Source organism: Strix uralensis, unplaced genomic scaffold (assembly GCF_047716275.1).
Source record: "Strix uralensis isolate ZFMK-TIS-50842 unplaced genomic scaffold, bStrUra1 scaffold_305, whole genome shotgun sequence".
In the NCBI taxonomy this organism is placed as follows: Eukaryota; Metazoa; Chordata; class Aves; order Strigiformes; family Strigidae; genus Strix; species Strix uralensis.
The window spans coordinates 40,514-56,827 of record NW_027436899.1 but is presented as its reverse complement, the minus strand read 5'-3'; the positions used below and the strand labels follow the sequence as shown (position 1 = coordinate 56,827).

The 16,314-nt window shown below is 62.1% G+C and overlaps 3 protein-coding genes across 16 annotated transcripts in view; 1 reads left to right on the top strand and 2 right to left on the bottom strand.

Moving 5' to 3' along the window:
- LOC141938784 (ubiquitin-like modifier-activating enzyme 1) overlaps positions 1–6,318 on the top strand; it is a 34,016-nt gene extending 27,698 nt beyond the window's left edge. Inside the window, 7 exon segments of the mRNA XM_074857773.1 lie at positions 177–366; positions 1,425–1,513; positions 1,607–1,699; positions 3,420–3,611; positions 4,906–5,007; positions 5,266–5,366; positions 5,939–6,318. Of these exon segments, the coding sequence (XP_074713874.1) occupies positions 177–366; positions 1,425–1,513; positions 1,607–1,699; positions 3,420–3,611; positions 4,906–5,007; positions 5,266–5,366; positions 5,939–6,074 (903 nt within the window). The 3' untranslated portion in view covers positions 6,075–6,318.
- An 833-nt stretch (positions 6,319–7,151) lies between these two features.
- Positions 7,152–13,337, bottom strand: VMA22 (vacuolar ATPase assembly factor VMA22). Of its 14 annotated transcripts, none has more exons than XM_074857778.1 (9): positions 13,238–13,337; positions 10,740–10,834; positions 10,408–10,511; positions 9,568–9,653; positions 8,844–8,975; positions 8,317–8,528; positions 7,991–8,072; positions 7,652–7,750; positions 7,152–7,372 (listed from the first exon to the last, which is right to left on the bottom strand). In XM_074857778.1, exons 1-9 carry the CDS (start codon positions 13,242–13,244, stop codon positions 7,314–7,316), a joined length of 876 nt encoding a protein of 291 aa, XP_074713879.1. In that variant the 5' UTR covers positions 13,245–13,337; the 3' UTR covers positions 7,152–7,313. The 14 variants fall into 14 exon arrangements, with proteins under 14 accessions (XP_074713879.1, XP_074713880.1, XP_074713886.1 ...); XM_074857779.1 differs by having other exon boundaries at positions 7,152–7,320; XM_074857785.1 differs by having other exon boundaries at positions 7,991–8,060; positions 8,404–8,528.
- Positions 13,243–16,314, bottom strand: part of LOC141938786 (uncharacterized) — a gene marked incomplete in the record, with an annotated part of 4,806 nt that continues 1,734 nt past the window's right edge. The window contains 2 exon segments of the mRNA XM_074857777.1: positions 13,243–13,605; positions 14,852–14,971. Of these exon segments, the coding sequence (XP_074713878.1) occupies positions 13,344–13,605; positions 14,852–14,971 (382 nt within the window).

Genomic DNA, 16,314 nt, shown 5'->3' with positions numbered 1-16,314 from the left:
CATCACCCTTGGGTGCCCCCATCACCCTTGGGTGCCATCCTCCCCCCTTGACCATCCTCCTACCCCCTTTGGGAACCACCCCCCTCCTTTACATCTCACACACACCCCCCACCCCCCCCCGCAAGCCCCCCGCCACCCATGGGTGCGCCCTGACACCCATGGGTGCCCCTCTGCAGCCCCTCCACCTGGACTACGTGATGGCGGCCGCCAACCTCTTTGCCCAGAGCTACGGGATCGGGGGCTCGCGGGATCGGGGGGCGGTGGCCGAGCTCCTGCGCCACGTCCGCGTCCCCCCCTTCGCCCCCAAAGCCGGCGTCCGCATCCACGTCTCCGACCAGGAGCTGCAGAGCACCACCACCGCCCTCGGTATGGGTGGGGGGCACCCATGGGTGCTGGAGAGCACCCAAAGGGGGTGGTGGGGGTAGGTGGGGAGAAAGTTGGAGCAACCGTGGCGGTTGGGTGCTGGAGGCGCGTAGGTGGTCTGCAGGAACGTGGTGAGTGTGGGGTAGGGGCACCCGTGGGTGCTGCAGGGGTGGAGGTATGGGTGGGGGGCACCCATGGGTGCTGGGGAGCATCCAAGGGCGATGGGGAGCTGGTTGGATACAGGGTTTGGGGCACCCATGGGGGTTGGAGGCACTTGGGTGGTCTGAAAAGCATGGTAAGTATGGGGTAAGGGCACCCATGGGTGGTGGAGGAGTGGAGTGAGAGCACCCATGGGTGCTGGGGAGCACCCGAAGGGGGTGGTAGGGATGGATGGGGAAAAGGTTGGAGCAACCAGGTGGGTTTTGGGGCACCCATGGGTGCTGGAGCTGCTTGGGTGGTGTGGTGGAACGTGGTGACTGTGAGGTAAGGGCACCTATGGGTGCTGGTGAGGTGAAGGTATGGGTGGGGGGCACCCATGGGTGCTGGGGAGCACCCAGAGGGGGTGGTAGGGATGGGTGGGGAAAAGGTTGGGGCAACCAAGGGGGGTTTTGGGGCCACCTATGGGTGCTGGAGGTACTTGGGTGGTCTGGAGGAATGTGGTGAGTATGGCGTAGGGGCACCCATGGGTGCTAGTTGGGTGGATGTGTGGGTGGGGAGGACCCATAGGTGCTGGGGAGCACCAAAAGGGGGTGGTGGGGGTAGGTGGAGAGAAGGTTGGGGTGACCGTGGCGGTTAGGGGACACCCTTGGGTGCTGGAGGTATGTAGGTGGTCTGGAGGAACATGGTGAGGATGGGGTAGGCACACCCATGGGTGCTGGGCAGCACCCATGGGTGCTGGGGAGCTGCTTGGATACAGGATTTGGGGCACCCATGGGTGCTGGTGGCACTTGGGTGGTCTGGAGGAGTGTGGTGGGTGGCACCCATGGGTGCTGCTGGGGTGGAGGTATGGGGTGGGACCACCCATGGGTGCTGAGGGTCCCATGGGTGCCCCCCACCCACAGACGATGGGCGCCTGGAGGAGCTGAAGGCGTCGCTGCCCAGCCCCGAGGAGCTGCCCGGCTTCCGCATGTTCCCCATCGACTTCGAGAAGGTGGGTGCTGCCCCCCCCCAGCACCCATGGGTGCTCCCCACAGCACCCATGGATGCCCCCCCACCCACCCCCCCATGGGTGCTCCTCACCCAGGACGATGACACCAACTTCCACATGGATTTCATCGTCGCCGCCTCCAACCTGCGAGCGGAGAACTACGACATCCCCCCGGCTGACCGCCACAAGGTGGGTGCTGGGGGGCACCCATGGGTGTTGGGGGGCACCTATGGGTGCTGGGGGGGGTCCTATGGGGGTTTTTATGGGTGCTATGGCGCATTATCGGGGGGTTTTATGGGTGCTGCATTGAGGTTATGGGGGGCACCCATGGGTGCTGGGGGCACCTATGGGTGCTGGGGGGGTCCTATGGGGGTTTTTATGGGTGCTATGGGGCATTATTGGGGGGTCTTATGGGTGCTGCGTTGATATTAGGGGTGTTGGGGGTGTTATGGGGGGCACCCATGGGTGCTGGGGGGCATCTATGGGTGCTGGGGGGGTCCTATGGGGGTTTTTATGGGTGCTATGGGGCATTATTGGGGGGTCTTATGGGTGCTGCGTTGAGATCAGGGGCGTTGGGGGTGTTATGGGGGGCACCCATGGGTGCTGGGGGGGCATCTATGGGTGCTGGGGGGGTCCTATGGGGGTTTTTATGGGTGCTATGGGGCATTATTGGGGGGTCTTATGGGTGCTGCGTTGATATTAGGGGTGTTGGGGGTGTTATGGGGGGCACCCATGGGTGCTGGGGGGCACCTATGGGTGCTGGGGGGGTCCTATGGGGGTTTTTATGGGTGCTATGGGGCATTATCGGGGGGGATTATGGGTGCTGCATTGGGGTTGGGGGTGCTATGGGGGCACCCATGGGTGCTGGGGAGACTCTGCTAGGTTTTGGGGGGCACCCATGGGCTGTGGTGTCTATAGGGGGCTTTAGGGCGCATATGGGGCTATAGGGGGCTTGTAGGGGTCCATAGGGGCTTGTAGGGTCCATAGGGGGCCTGTAGGGGTCCATAGGGGCCTGTAGGGGTCTATAGGGGCCTGTAGGGGTCCATAGGGGGCTTGTAGGGGTCCATAGGGGGCCTGTAGGGGTCCATAGGAGGCCTGTAGGGGTACGTAGGGGCTTGTAGGGGTCCATAGGGGGCTTGTAGGGGTCCATAGGAGGCCTGTAGGGGTACGTAGGGGCTTGTAGGGGTCCATAGGGGGCCTGTAGGGGTCCATAGGGGGCTTGTAGGGGTCCATAAGAGGCCTGTAGGGGTCCATAAGGTGCCTGTAGGGGTCCATAGGGGCCTGTAGGGGTTCGTAGGGAGCTGTAGGAGTCCATAGGGGCCTGTAGGGATCCATAGGGGGCTGTAGGGGTCCATAGGGGCCTGTAGGGATCCATAGGGGCCTGTAGGGGTCCATAGGGGCTTGTAGGATCCATAAGGGGCCTGTATGGGCCCATAAGGGTCTGTAGGGCACATAGTTGGGCTATAGGGGCCCATAAGGGGCTGTTGGGGCCCATAGGGGCTTGTAGGGCCCGTGTGTGACTTGTAGAGTCCATGGGGGGCTGTAGAGCATATATGAGGCTATAGGGGTCTGTAGGGGTCCATAGGGGCCCGCAGGGGCTCATAAGGGGCTGTAGGGCCCATAGTTGGGCTATAGGGGCCCCTAAGGGGGTGTAGGATATATATGGGCCTGTAGGGCCCGTATGTGACTTGTAGGATCCATAGAGAGCTGTAGGATCTATATGGGCCTGGAGCAGTCTATAGAGCTATAGGTCCCTCAGTTGCCTGTAGCCCCGCCCCAGCCTCGTTCACACCCCGGCCCTATAGACTCAGGAGATCCAGGGAGGGGTGGGCCAGTGGGGCAAGGCGGGGGTCGGTGCCCGCCCCGCCTCCCCCCGCCCGCTTCCTATAGGTTCCTCTATACGTGACAGAGCAAACTGATCGCGGGGAAGATCATCCCGGCCATCGCCACGACGACGGGGGCGGTGGTGGGTCTGGCCTGCCTGGAGCTCTACAAACTGGTCCAGGGCCACCGGCGCTTGGGCTCCTACAAGAACGCCTTCCTCAACCTGGCCCTGCCCTTCGTCGGCTTCTCCGAACCCCTCGCCTGCCCTCGCAACAAGGTGGGGGGCTGCCCTATAGCGCCCGCGTGGACCCTATAGATCTCCCGTGGTGGCCACGTGGATCTCGGGGCTACTGGGTGGTACCCGAAGCGGGTGGGATGTTGGGTTGGGGTTGGGGTGTTGGGTTGGCGTTGACTTGTAGAGGTGTTTTGGGGTCTCGGTGCTGCCCCACGGCTCCCTCACCTATAGAATTCAGCCCCATAGTACCCGCGCAGACCCTATAGATCTCCCGTGGTGCCCACGTGGATCTTGTGGCTACTGGGTGGTACCCGAAGTGGGTGGGGTGTTGGGTTGGGGTTGAGATGTTGGGTTGGCGTTGACTTGTAGAGGTGTTTTGGGGTCTTGATGCTGCCCCACGGCTCCCTGACCTATAGAATTCAGCCCCATAGCGCCCACGCAGACCCTATAGATCTCCTATGGTGGCCACGTGGATCTTGTGGCTACTGGGTGATACCCAAAGTGGGTGGGGTGTTGGGTTGGGGTTGAGATGTTGGGTTGGTGTTGACTTGTGGAGGTGTTTTGGGGTCTCAGCGCTGCCCCACGGCTCCCTGACCTATAGAATTCAACCCATAGAGTAATGGGGACCCTATAGATCTCCCACAGTGACCACATGGACCTTATGACTACTGGGTGGTACCCGAAGTGGGTGGGATGTTGGGTTGGGGTTGAGATGTTGGGTTGGTGTTGACTTGTGGAGGTGTTTTGGGGTCTTGGCGCTGCCCCACGGCTCCCTCACCTATAGAATTCAGCCCCATAGTACCCGCGCAGACCCTATAGATCTCCCGTGGTGCCCACGTGGATCTTGTGGCTACTGGGTGATACCCAAAGTGGGTGGGGTGTTGGGTTGGGGTTGAGATGTTGGGTTGGCGTTGACTTGTAGAGGTGTTTTGGGGTCTTGATGCTGCCCCACGGCTCCCTCACCTATAGAATTCAGCCCCATAGAGTAATGGGGACCCTATAGATCTCCCGCAGTGGCCACATGGACCTTATGACTACTGGGTGGTACCCGAAGTGGGTGGGGTGTTGGGTTGGGGTTGAGATGTTGGGTTGGTGTTGACTTGTGGAGGTGTTTTGGGGTCTCAGCGCTGCCCCACGGCTCCCTGACCTATAGAATTCAGCCCCGTAGCGCCCACACGGACCCTATAGATCCCCCCTATGGTGCTAGTGACCCCCCATGACCCCCAGTTGGCCCCTCTGGGTCTTTGTGCCCCACCACGGCTCAGCTGCTGTGGGTCCCACCCCCCCCCGAGCCCCCCCGCCGTGGGTCTGACCCCCCCTTTCCCCCCCCGCCCAGTACTACGAGGTGGAGTGGACGCTGTGGGACCGGTTCGAGGTTCAGGGGCTGCAGCCCGACGGGCAGGAGATGACCCTGCGCCAGTTCCTCGCTTACTTCAAGGTACTGGGAGCACTGGGAGGAACTGGGAAGGCGGCGGGTGGGGGGAATTGGGGGGCACCCCATGGACCCCCTCAAAGCCCCCCAACTCAAGGCGGGTCACCCCGGGGAGGGGAAGGTGTGGAGATGTGGCCACCACGGTGGCCAGTGCCCCCCGAAGCCGTGGGGCACCGTGGGGTGCCACGGGGCACCCTTGGGTGCTCTGCGCCCCACCTGACATCCCCGGGTGTCCCCCCCTTTTGTCCCCACCCCCCCCTGCAGAAGGAGCATCGGCTGGAGATCACGATGTTGTCCCAGGGCGTCTCCATGCTCTACTCCTTCTTCATGCCGGCCGCCAAGCTGCGCGAGCGCCACGACCAACCGTAGGGTCCCCAGGGGGCACCCATGGGTGGGGGGCACCCACGGTGGGGAGGGGGGTATGTGGGCTGAGGGATGGGGTCCTGTGGGTGGGGGATGTGGGGTTTGGGGTGAAGGAGACGTCACGTGGGTGGGGGACATCGTGGGTGGGGGGCGTGTCACGTGGGTGACAGACGTGTCACGTGGGCGGGGGACGCGTCACATGGGTGGGGGACATCGTGGGTGGGGGACGCGTCACGTGGGTGGGGACGTGTCACGCGCGTGTCACGTGGGTGAGGGGTGCGTCTCGGGTGGGGGACGTGTCACACGGGTGACAGATGCGTCATGTGGGTGGGGGGGTGTCATGTGGGTGGAGGGGACAGTCCCCGTGGTTGAGGCCACCCCGGGTGGTCCCCGTGATGCCACCCCCCGCCCACACCCCCGTAGGGCGACGGTCCCCACGACCGAGGCCGCCGCGGGTGGTCCCAGTAACTCGTAGCCACGCCCCCACCCCCGTAAGGGGACAGTCCCCGGGATCGAGGCCACCGCGGGCCGATGTCACCCCCCTGGGTGACGCCCGTCCCCTTTGTCCCCGCAGGATGACGGAGATCGTGGCGCGGGTCTCCAAGAAGAAGGTCGGGCGCCACGTCAAGGCCCTCGTCTTCGAGCTCTGCTGCAACGACGACACCGACGCCGACATCGAGGTGCCCTACGTGCGCTACACCATCCGTTAGCCCCGCCCACCGGGGGACAGAGGGGGCGGGGCCACGTCTGGCCACACCCCCTGGCCACCCGGCCACACCCTTTGCTCATCTGGCCACGTCCCCTTCCCCCCCCCCCCCGCCCCGAGCCCTGACTTGTTCCCATCCCTTTAGTTGTTGTTGTGTCTTGGCCCCGCCCCCGAGTTGGGGGGGGTGGGGGTTTTGGGGGGGCGGGGCGAGGGGGGGCCCCGCCCAATAAATATAGACGTTGGCAAAAGATGGCGGCCGACCAGTGCGTCGCTGCGGGGGTGGGGGGGTGGGCGGGGCCGAGATGGCCACTGGGTGGGGTCATGTGGCACCAAGATGGCCACCAGGTGGAATCAAGGGGGTGTGGCAGCAAGATGGCAGCCGGGTGGCATGATAGTGGCACTAAAATGGCCGCCAGGGCACATTAGAGTGGTGCCAAGATGGCCGCCAGGTGGAATCAAGGGGGTGTGGCAGCAAGATGGCGGCCGGGTGACATGATAGTGGCACTAAAATGGCTGCCAGGTGGCATCAGAGTGGCGCCAAGATGGCGGCCAGGTGTCACCAAGGTAGTGTGGCACCAAGATGGCTGCCTAGTGACATCAGAGCGGCACCAAGATGGCGGGCCTGGTGACATCAAAGTGGCACTAAAATGGCTGCCAGGTGACATCAGAGTGGTGCCAAGATGGCCGCCAGGTGGAATCTAGGGGGGTGTGGCAGCACAATGGTGGCCTGGTGACACCAAAGTGACACTAAAATGGCCGCCAGGTGACATTAGAGTGGCACCAAGATGGCCGCCAGGTGACACCAAAGGGGTGTGGCACCAAGATGGCGGCCTGGTGACATCAAAGTGGAACCAAGATGGCGGCCAGGTGTCACCAAGGTAGTGTGGCACCAAGATGGCTGCCAGGTGACATCAGAGCGGCACCAAGATGGCGGCCTGGTGACATCAAAGTGGCACTAAAATGGCCGCCAGGTGACATCAGAGTGGCGCCAAGATGGCCGCCCGGTGACCCCAGGGGGGTGTGGCACCGGGGTGGGTGTCAGGTGACGTGGTTGGGGACAGAAGGTGACACGGAGCCAAGAGCCACCACAGGGTCTTTATTGGGGGGGGGGGGGGGGACACGAGCGTCACCCACAGGGGTGGCCCCTGGCACGGGGCCGGTGACGTCACCCGTGGGTGCTCGCGGGGTCACCCGTGTCCTGTGTCACATGGTCACCGTGGTCCCCGCGGTCTCGGTGTCACCTTCAGGATCTGTCACACACGGTGGGGGTGTCACCTGCGGTCTCGGTGTCACCCAGGGTCCCTGTGTCACCCGTGGTCTCGGTGTCACCCGCAGTCTCGGTGTCCCCAAGGGTCTCAGTGTCACCCAGGCTCCCGGTGTCACCCATAGTCTTGGTGTCACCCAGGGTCCCCATGTCCCCTGTGGTCTCAGTGTCACCCGGGGTCCCCGTGTCACCCGTGGTCTCGGTGTCCCCAAGGGTGTCAACGCCACCCAGGGTCCCCATGTCACCCATGGTCTCGGTGTCACCCACACTCTTGGTGTCACCCAGGGTCCCCGTGTCACCCATAGTGTCAGTGTCACCTGTGCTTTCGGTGTCCCCGTGGCTCTCGGTGTCCCTCGTTCTCTCGGTGTCACCCACGGTCTCGGTGTCCCCAAGGGTCTCGGTGTCACCCAGGGTCCCTGTGTCACCCATAGTCTCGGTGTCACCAAGGGTCTCGGTGTCACCCAGGGTCCCCATGTCCCCTGTGGCTTCGCTGTCACCCAAGGGTCTCGGTGTCACCCATGGCCTCAGTGTCCCCAAGGGTCTTGGTGTCACCCATAGTCTCGGTGTCCCCAAGGGTCTCGCTGTAACCCAGGGTCCCCATGTCACCCGTGGTCTCGGTGTCACCCAGGGTCCCCGTGTCACCCATAGTGTGTCACCTGTGCTTTCAGTGTCCCCGTGGCTCTCGGTGTCACCCACGGTCTCGGTGTCCCCAAGGGTCTCGGTGTCACCCAGGGTCCCCATGTCCCCTGTGGCTTCGCTGTCACCCAATGGTCTCGGTGTCACCCATGGCCTCAGTGTCCCCAAGGGTCTTGGTGTCACCCATAGTCTCGGTGTCCCCAAGGGTCTCGCTGTAACCCGGGGTCCCCATGTCACCCATGGTCTCGGTGTCCCCAAGGGTGTCAACACCACCCAGGCTCCCTGTGTCACCCGTGGTCTCAGTGTCACCCAGGGTCCCCGTGTCACCCATAGTGTCAGTGTCACCTGTGCTTTCGGTGTCCCCGTGGCTCTCGGTGTCCCTCGTTCTCTCGGTGTCACCCGCAGTCTCGGTGTCCCCAAGGGTCTCGGTGTCCCCCAGGGTCCCCGTGCTCCCGGTGTCCCCGTCGGGGTGACGCTGGCGCAGGAGGGTGCGGTAGCGGGTGACAGCCGCCGCCACAGCACCCTGCAGCCCCGCCAGCTCCACGGCCACCGTCACCCCTGGGGACAGGGGACACCCGTGGGGTCAGGGGTCACCGGGGGGGGACAAAGGGTCATGGTGGGGGGACAACACACATTTGAGGTGACAAAATGGCGGGGGGGTGACATGGGGACAGGGGGGTGACGCAGGGACAAGGGGGTGACAGGTCATGACCTTCAGGGCCCCCCCCCCCCCCGATTTTGGGGACACGCCCCCGATTTTGGGGACACCCCCCCGATTTGGGACCCCCCCCAGATTTTGGGGACCCCCTCCCATGTTTTGGGGACCCCCCATGTTTTGGGGGGACACCCCCCGATTTTGGGGCCCCCCCTCACCCTGGACGAAGCTGCTCTGGGCCTGGCGCAGGCTGGGGGGCACCAGCACCCCGAACCAGGCCAGGGGGTCGGGGGGGGCCCGGGGGGGGGCAGCCCCCCCTTTTTCTGGGGGACCCCGGCGCTGCCGCAGCCCTGGGGGAGGGGGGAGGAAGGTCAGTGACACCCCAAATCCCCCCCCCCCAGCACCCATGGGACCCCCCCCAGGGACCCCCAAACCCCCCCAGCACCCCAAATCCCCCCCCCCAGCATCCATGGGACCCCCCCCCAGTACCCCCAGTTCCCCCCCCAGTTCCCCCCCAAACCCCCTCAGCACCCCAAATCCCCCCCCCAGCACCCATGGGACCCCCCCCAGTACCCCCCCCAGTTCCCCCCCAAACCCCCTCAGCACCCATAGGACCACCCCAGCACCCCAAATCCCCCCCCCAGCACCCATGGGACCCCCCCCCAGTACCCCCAGTTCCCCCCAGGGACCCCCAAAACCCCCTCAGCACCCCTGGGATCCACCCAGCACCCTAAATCCCCCCCCCCAGCACCCATGGGACCTCCCCAGCACCCCCACTTTCCCCCCAGGACCCCAAACCCCCCCAGCACCCATGGGACCCCCCCCCAGTACCCCCAGTTCCCCCCCAAACCCCCTCAGCACCCATAGGGCCCCCCCCAGCACCCCAAATCCCCCCCCAGCACCCATAGGACCCCCCCCAGCACCCATGGGACCCCCCTTTACCGTCCCCCTCCCCCTGCTGGGGGTCCTCGGGGTCCCCCCCCGTTCCTGGCACCTCCTCAAAACGGGGGGCGCCCCCCGGCTCCTGCCTGGGGGAGGGGACGCGGGTGTCACCGACACCCCCAGTGTCACCCCCCTAATGCCACACCCCCCCCCCCCCCAAACTGGTGCCATCGGTGTCACCCCCCCCCCCAAAATGGGGACACCCCCAGTGTCACCCCCCCCCAATTTGGGGACACCAGTGTCACCCCTCAACCCTCCGTGTCCCCAATGTCCCCCCCATGTCCCTTTGTCCCCGTGTCCCCCCCGTGTCCCTTTGTGTCCCTGTGTCCCCATGTCCCCCCTGTCCCCCAGTGTCCCTTTGTCACCCCCATGTCCCTGTGTCCCCGTGTCCCCCATGTCCCTTTGTGTCCCCCATGTGTCCCTGTGTCCCTTGGTGTCCCCATGTCCCTTTGTCACCCCCATGTCCCCCAGTGTCCCTTTGTCACCCCCATGTCCCTTTGTCACCCCCATGTCCCTGTGTCCCATGTCCCCCCGTGTCCCTTTGTGTCCCCCCCATGTCCCCGTGTCCCCCAGTGTCCCTTTGTCACCCCGTGTCCCTTTGTGTCCCATGTCCCTTTGTCACCCCCATGTGTCCCTGTGTCCCTTGGTGTCCCCTTGTGTCCCTTTGTCACCCCCATGTCCCTTTGTCACCCCCATGTCCCCCTGTCCCCAGTGTCCCTTTGTCACCATGTCCCTTTGTGTCCCCCCATGTCCCCCTGTGTCCCCCCATGTCCCCCTGTGTCCCCCCTGTGTCCCCCCCATGTCCCTTGTCCCCACCCTGTGTCCCTTTGTCCCCCCTACCTGGGGAGGACGCGGACGCGGGGGACAATGGTGGCCCCGTACTGGAGGGACGAGACGCGGTGACAGCCCAGGGAGTACCGGGCCTGGGACAGGGACAGCCACCCCTGGGGACACGGGGACAGGGGGGACACGGGTGGGTCCCTTTGGGTCCCTGGGGTGGGTGACGCATCCCCACGCGTGTCCCCAGGGGGGGTGGCACATCCCTGTGTGTCCCCAAGGGGGGTGGCACGTCCCTGTGTGTCCCCAGGGGGGGTGACATGTCCCCAGGGGGGGTGGCACATCCCTGTGTGTCCCCGGGGGGGTGGCACGTCCCCGCGTGTCCCCGCCGTCACCTGCCGCAGGAGCTGGGTCAGGAGGTGGCGTCTCTGCTGCAGCGTCTCCAGCGCCTCCAGCAGCTCCAGCGCCGCCGCGTCCAGCGCGGGAGACCCTATAGAGACAAACATCCCCTATAGAGACAAACACACACCCCCTATAGAGACAAACACCCCCTATAGGGAGACCCTATAGAGACAAACACCCCCTATAGAGACAAACACCCCCTATAGGAGACCCTATAGAGACAAACACCCCCTATAGAGACAAACACCCCCTATAGGAGACCCTATAGAGACAAACACCCCCTATAGAGACAAACACCCCCTATAGGAGACCCTATAGAGACAAACACCCCCTATAGAGACAAACACACACCCCCTATAGAGACAAGCACCCCCTATAGGAGACCCTATAGAGACAAGCACCCCCTATAGACACAAACACCCCCTATAGAGACAAACACTCCCTATAGAGACAAACACACACCCCCTATAGAGACAAACACCCCCTATAGGAGACCCTATAGAGACAAACACCCCCTATAGAGACAAACACCCCCTATAGGAGACCCTATAGAGACAAACACCCCCTATAGAGACAAACACCCCCTATAGGAGACCCTATAGAGACAAACACCCCCTATAGAGACAAACACACACCCCCTATAGAGACAAGCACCCCCTATAGGAGACCCTATAGAGACAAGCACCCCCTATAGACACAAACACCCCCTATAGAGACAAACACTCCCTATAGAGACAAACACACACCCCCTATAGAGACAAGCACCCCCTATAGACACAAACACCCCCTATAGACACAAACACCCCCTATAGGAGACCCTATAGAGACAAACACCCCCTATAGAGACAAACACACACCCCCTATAGAGACAAGCACCCCCTATAGAGACAAACACCCCCTATAGAGACAAACACACACCCCCTATAGAGACAAACACCCCCTATAGAGACAAACACCCCCTATAGAAACAAACACACACCCCCTATAGAGACAAGCACCCCCTATAGAGACAAACACACACCCCCTATAGAGACAAACACCCCCTATAGAGACAAACACACACCCCCTATAGAGACAAGCACCCCCTATAGAGACAAACACCCCCTATAGAGACAAACACCCCCTATAGAGACAAACACACACCCCCTATAGAGACAAACACCCCCTATAGAGACAAACACCCCCTATAGAAACAAACACACACCCCCTATAGAGACAAGCACCCCCTATAGAGACAAACACACACCCCCTATAGAGACAAACACCCCCTATAGAGACAAACACCCCCTATAGAGACAAACACACACCCTCTATAGAGACAAGCACCCCCTATAGAGACAAACACACACCCCCTATAGAGACAAACACCCCCTATAGAGACAAACACACACCCCCTATAGAAACAAACACCCCCTATAGAAACCAGACCCTATAGAAACAGACACACATCCCCTATGGAAACAAGCACCCCCTATAGAAACAAACATCCCCTATAGGAGACCATATAAAAACAAACATCTCCTGTAGAAACAGAACACCCCCTATAGAAACCAGACCCTATAGAAACAAACATCCCCTATGGAAACACCCCTATAGGAGACCCTATGGAAACAAACACCCCCTATAGAAACCAGACCCTATAGAAACAAACATCCCCTATAGAAACACCCCTATAGGAGACCCTATGGAAACAAACACCCCCTATAGAAACCAGACCCTATAGAAACAAACATCCCCTATAGAAACACCCCTATAGGAGACCCTATGGAAACACCCCCTATAGGAGATCCTATAGAAACAAACACTTGCTATAGGAACACCCCTATAAAAGACCCTATAGAAACACCGCTACAGAATAAACCCCTATAGCAGAGCCTATAGAAACAACTCCTACAAGACACCCTATAGAAACACCCCTTATAGAAACATTCCCTATAGAAAACCCTATGGAAACACCCCCTATAGCAGATCCTATAAAAACACCCCTTATAGCATAAACCCCTATAGCACACCCTATAGAAACAACCCTTATAGGACACCCTACAGCAACAATCCCTATAGGTGACCCTATAGAAGCAACCCCTATAGCAGACCCTACAGAAACTGCTCCCTATAGGACACCCTACAGACACAAACTCCTATAGCAGAGCCTATAGAAATACCCCCTATAGAAGGCCCCACAGAAACAACCCCCATAGAAGACTCTATAAAAACACCCCCTATAGAAACAAAACCCTATAGAAGGTCCTATAGAAACACTCACTATAGAAACACCCCCTATAGGAGACCCTACAGGAGCAAACCCCTATAGGAGACCCTATAGAAACATCCTCTATAGGAGGCCCTACACAAACAAACCCCCCTATAGGAGGCCCTACAGAGACAAATCCCCTATAGCAGACCCTACACAGACAAATCCCCTATAGCAGACCCTACACAGCCCCCCCAGACGACCCTACCAAAACAAACCCCCCGCGAGCCCCTCACTGACCCTCCATCGCCGCCGGCCACCGCCGCTACTCCCGGCCCGCGCCGCGGCTTCACGCCGGGCCACTGCCTCCTCCAATAGCAGCCGCCCCCCACCGCTTCTCCGCCAATCAGCGCGCGCGGCGGGGCGGGAGGCGGGGCCTAACTGAGGGCGGGCAGAGCGGCGGGCTGAAGCCGACTCGGCCGCCATCTTGGATGAGGGCGCTGCGTTGCCCTCCTCCGGCCGCCATCTTGAGTGAGGGCGCAGCTTTACCCACTTCCCGCCCCTTTCCGGCAGCACCGGGCGCTCCCATTGGTCCCTCGCCCCCGGCCAATCGGCGGCGGCGGTGTTGGGAGGTGCCAGCGTGTGTGGAGAGCCGGGGAGCGGAGAAGCTGCGACCATGGTAAGGGGGAAAGGGCTGCTCCCCTCAGGGTCCTCGTGTCCCCCCCACGGGCCCCCCCCATGTCCCTTCCCAGTGTCCCCACACCCCCCTGGTGTCCCCATGTCCCCCCCACGGGGCTCCCCCAGTGTCCCCAGCCCCTCCATAGTGTCCCCCAACCCCCTTTGCCCCCCCATGTCCCTTCCCAGTGTCCCCACACCCCCTGGTGTCCCCATGTCCCCCCCAAGGCCTCCCCCAGTGTCCCCAACCCCCTTTGTCCCCTCCATGTCCCTTCCCAGTGTCCCCACACCCCCCTGGTGTCCCCATGTCCCCCCCCAAGGCCTCCCCCAGTGTCCCCAACCCCCTTTGCCCCCCCCATGTCCCTTCCCAGTGTCCCCACACCCCCCTGGTGTCCCCATGTCCCCCCCAAGGCCTCCCCCAGTGTCCCCAACCCCCTTTGTCCCCTCCATGTCCCTTCCCAGTGTCCCCACACCCCCCTGGTGTCCCCATGTCCCCCCCCAAGGCCTCCCCCAGTGTCCCCAACCCCCTTTGCCCCCCCCATGTCCCTTCCCAGTGTCCCCACACCCCCGTGGTGTCCCCATGCCCCCCCCCAAGGCCTCCCCCAGTGTCCCCAACCCCCTTTGCCCCCCCCATGTCCCTTCCCAGTGTCCCCACACCCCCCTGGTGTCCCCATGTCCCCCCCACGGGGCTCCCCCAGTGTCCCCAGCCCCTCCATAGTGTCCCCCAACCCCCTTTGCCCCCCCATGTCCCTTCCCAGTGTCCCCACACCCCCCTGGTGTCCCCATGTCCCCCCCAAGGCCTCCCCCAGTGTCCCCAACCCCCTTTGTCCCCTCCATGTCCCTTCCCAGTGTCCCCACACCCCCCAGAGTCCCCATGACCCCCCCCTCAATGTCCCCACGTCCCCCCACACGATCCCCCTCCCCATGTCCCCCCTCCCCATATCCCTCCCCAGTGTCTCCACCCCCTCCCAGTGTCCCTCCACAGCATCCCCCATCCCCCTCTCCCTCCCGTGCCCCCCCTCTATTGTCCCCATGTCCCCCCAGGGTGTCCTCTGTCCCCCCCATATCCCCCCCTGGTGTCCCCATGTCCCCCCACAGCACTCCCCATCCCCACACAGTGCCCCCACGCTGCCCCCCATCCCCTTCGCTCCCCCCCATCCTCTTTTTCCATCACTACATCCCCTCCCTGATGTCACCACGTCCCCCCCCCAATGTCACTGTGTGTGTGTGTGTCCCCACCTTGTCCCCAGCTCCGTCGCCAGGCCCGGGAACGCCGCGAGTACCTGCAGCGCCGAGCGCAGGAGGAACGGCTGCGGCGGCAGCAGGACAAGAAGGAGCGACTCCGGCAGGCGCTGGATGGTGAGGGGGGGTCCTGGGGGGGGGTTTGGGGGGGTCCTGGGGAGGGTTGGGGGGGTCCTAGAGGGGTTTGGGGGGGTCCTGGGGGGGGGTTGGGGGGGTCCTAGAGGTGGTTGGGGGGGTCCTAGAGGGAGTTGGGGGGGGGTTAAAGGGAGTTTAAGAGGGGTTGGGAGGGGTTAGGGGGTTAAAGAAGGGGTTTGGGGGGTAAATGGGGAGTTTGGGGAGCAAAGGGGGGTTTAGGGGGGTAAAGGGGGAGTTTGGGGGAGCAAAGGGGGGATTTGAGGGGTAAAGGGGGAGTTTGGGGGGTTTGAGGGGGTTAAGAGGGTTTCAGGAGGGGTAAAGGGGGGTTTAAGGGGGGTAAAGGGGGAGTTTGAGGGGTAAATGGGGAGTTTAAGGGGGTAAATGGGGAGTTTGGGGGGTAAAAGGGGGATTTGAGGGGTAAAGGGGGGTTTAAGGGGGTAAATGGGGAGTTTGGGGGGCAAGGGGGGATTTGAGGGGTAAAGGGGGGTTTAAGGGGGTAAATGGGGAGTTTGGGGGGTAAAGGGGGGTTTAAGGGGGTAAATGGGGAGTTTGGGGGGCAAAGGGGGGTTTAAGGGGGTAAATGGGGAGTTTAAGGGGGTAAATGGGGAGTTTGGGGGTAAAAGGGGGATTTGAGGGGTAAAGGGGGGTTTAAGGGGGTAAATGGGGAGTTTGGGGGGCAAAGGGGGGTTTAAGGGGGTAAATGGGGAGTTTAAGGGGGTAAATGGGGAGTTTGGGGGGTAAAAGGGGGATTTGAGGGGTAAAGGGGGGTTTAAGGGGGTAAATGGGGAGTTTGGGGGGCAAAGGGGGGTTTAAGGGGGTAAATGGGGAGTTTGGGGGGTAAAAGGGGGATTTGAGGGATAAAGGGGGGTTTAAGGGGGTAAATGGGGAGTTTGGGGGGCAAAGGGGTGTTTAAGGGGGTAAATGGGGAGTTTAAGGGGGTAAATGGGGAGTTTGGGGGGTAAAGGGGGGATTTGGGGGGTAAATGGGGAGTTTGGGGGTAAAGGGGGGATTTGAGGGGTAAAAGGGGGTTTAAGGGGGGTAAATAGGGAGTTTGGGGGGTAAAGGGGGGTTCAAGGGGGGTAAATGGGGAGTTTGGGGCACAAAGGGGGGATTTGAGGGGTAAATAGGGGGTTTAAGGGGTAAATGGGGAGTTTGGGGGGCAAAGGGGGGATTTTAGGGGTAAAGGCAGGATTTGAGGGGTAAAAGGGGGTTTAAGGGGGGTAAATGGGGAGTTTGGGGGGTTTAAGGGGGGTAAAAGGGGAGTTTGGGGGGCAGAGGGGGAATTTGAGGGGTAAAGGGGATTTAAGGGGGTAAACGGGGAGTTT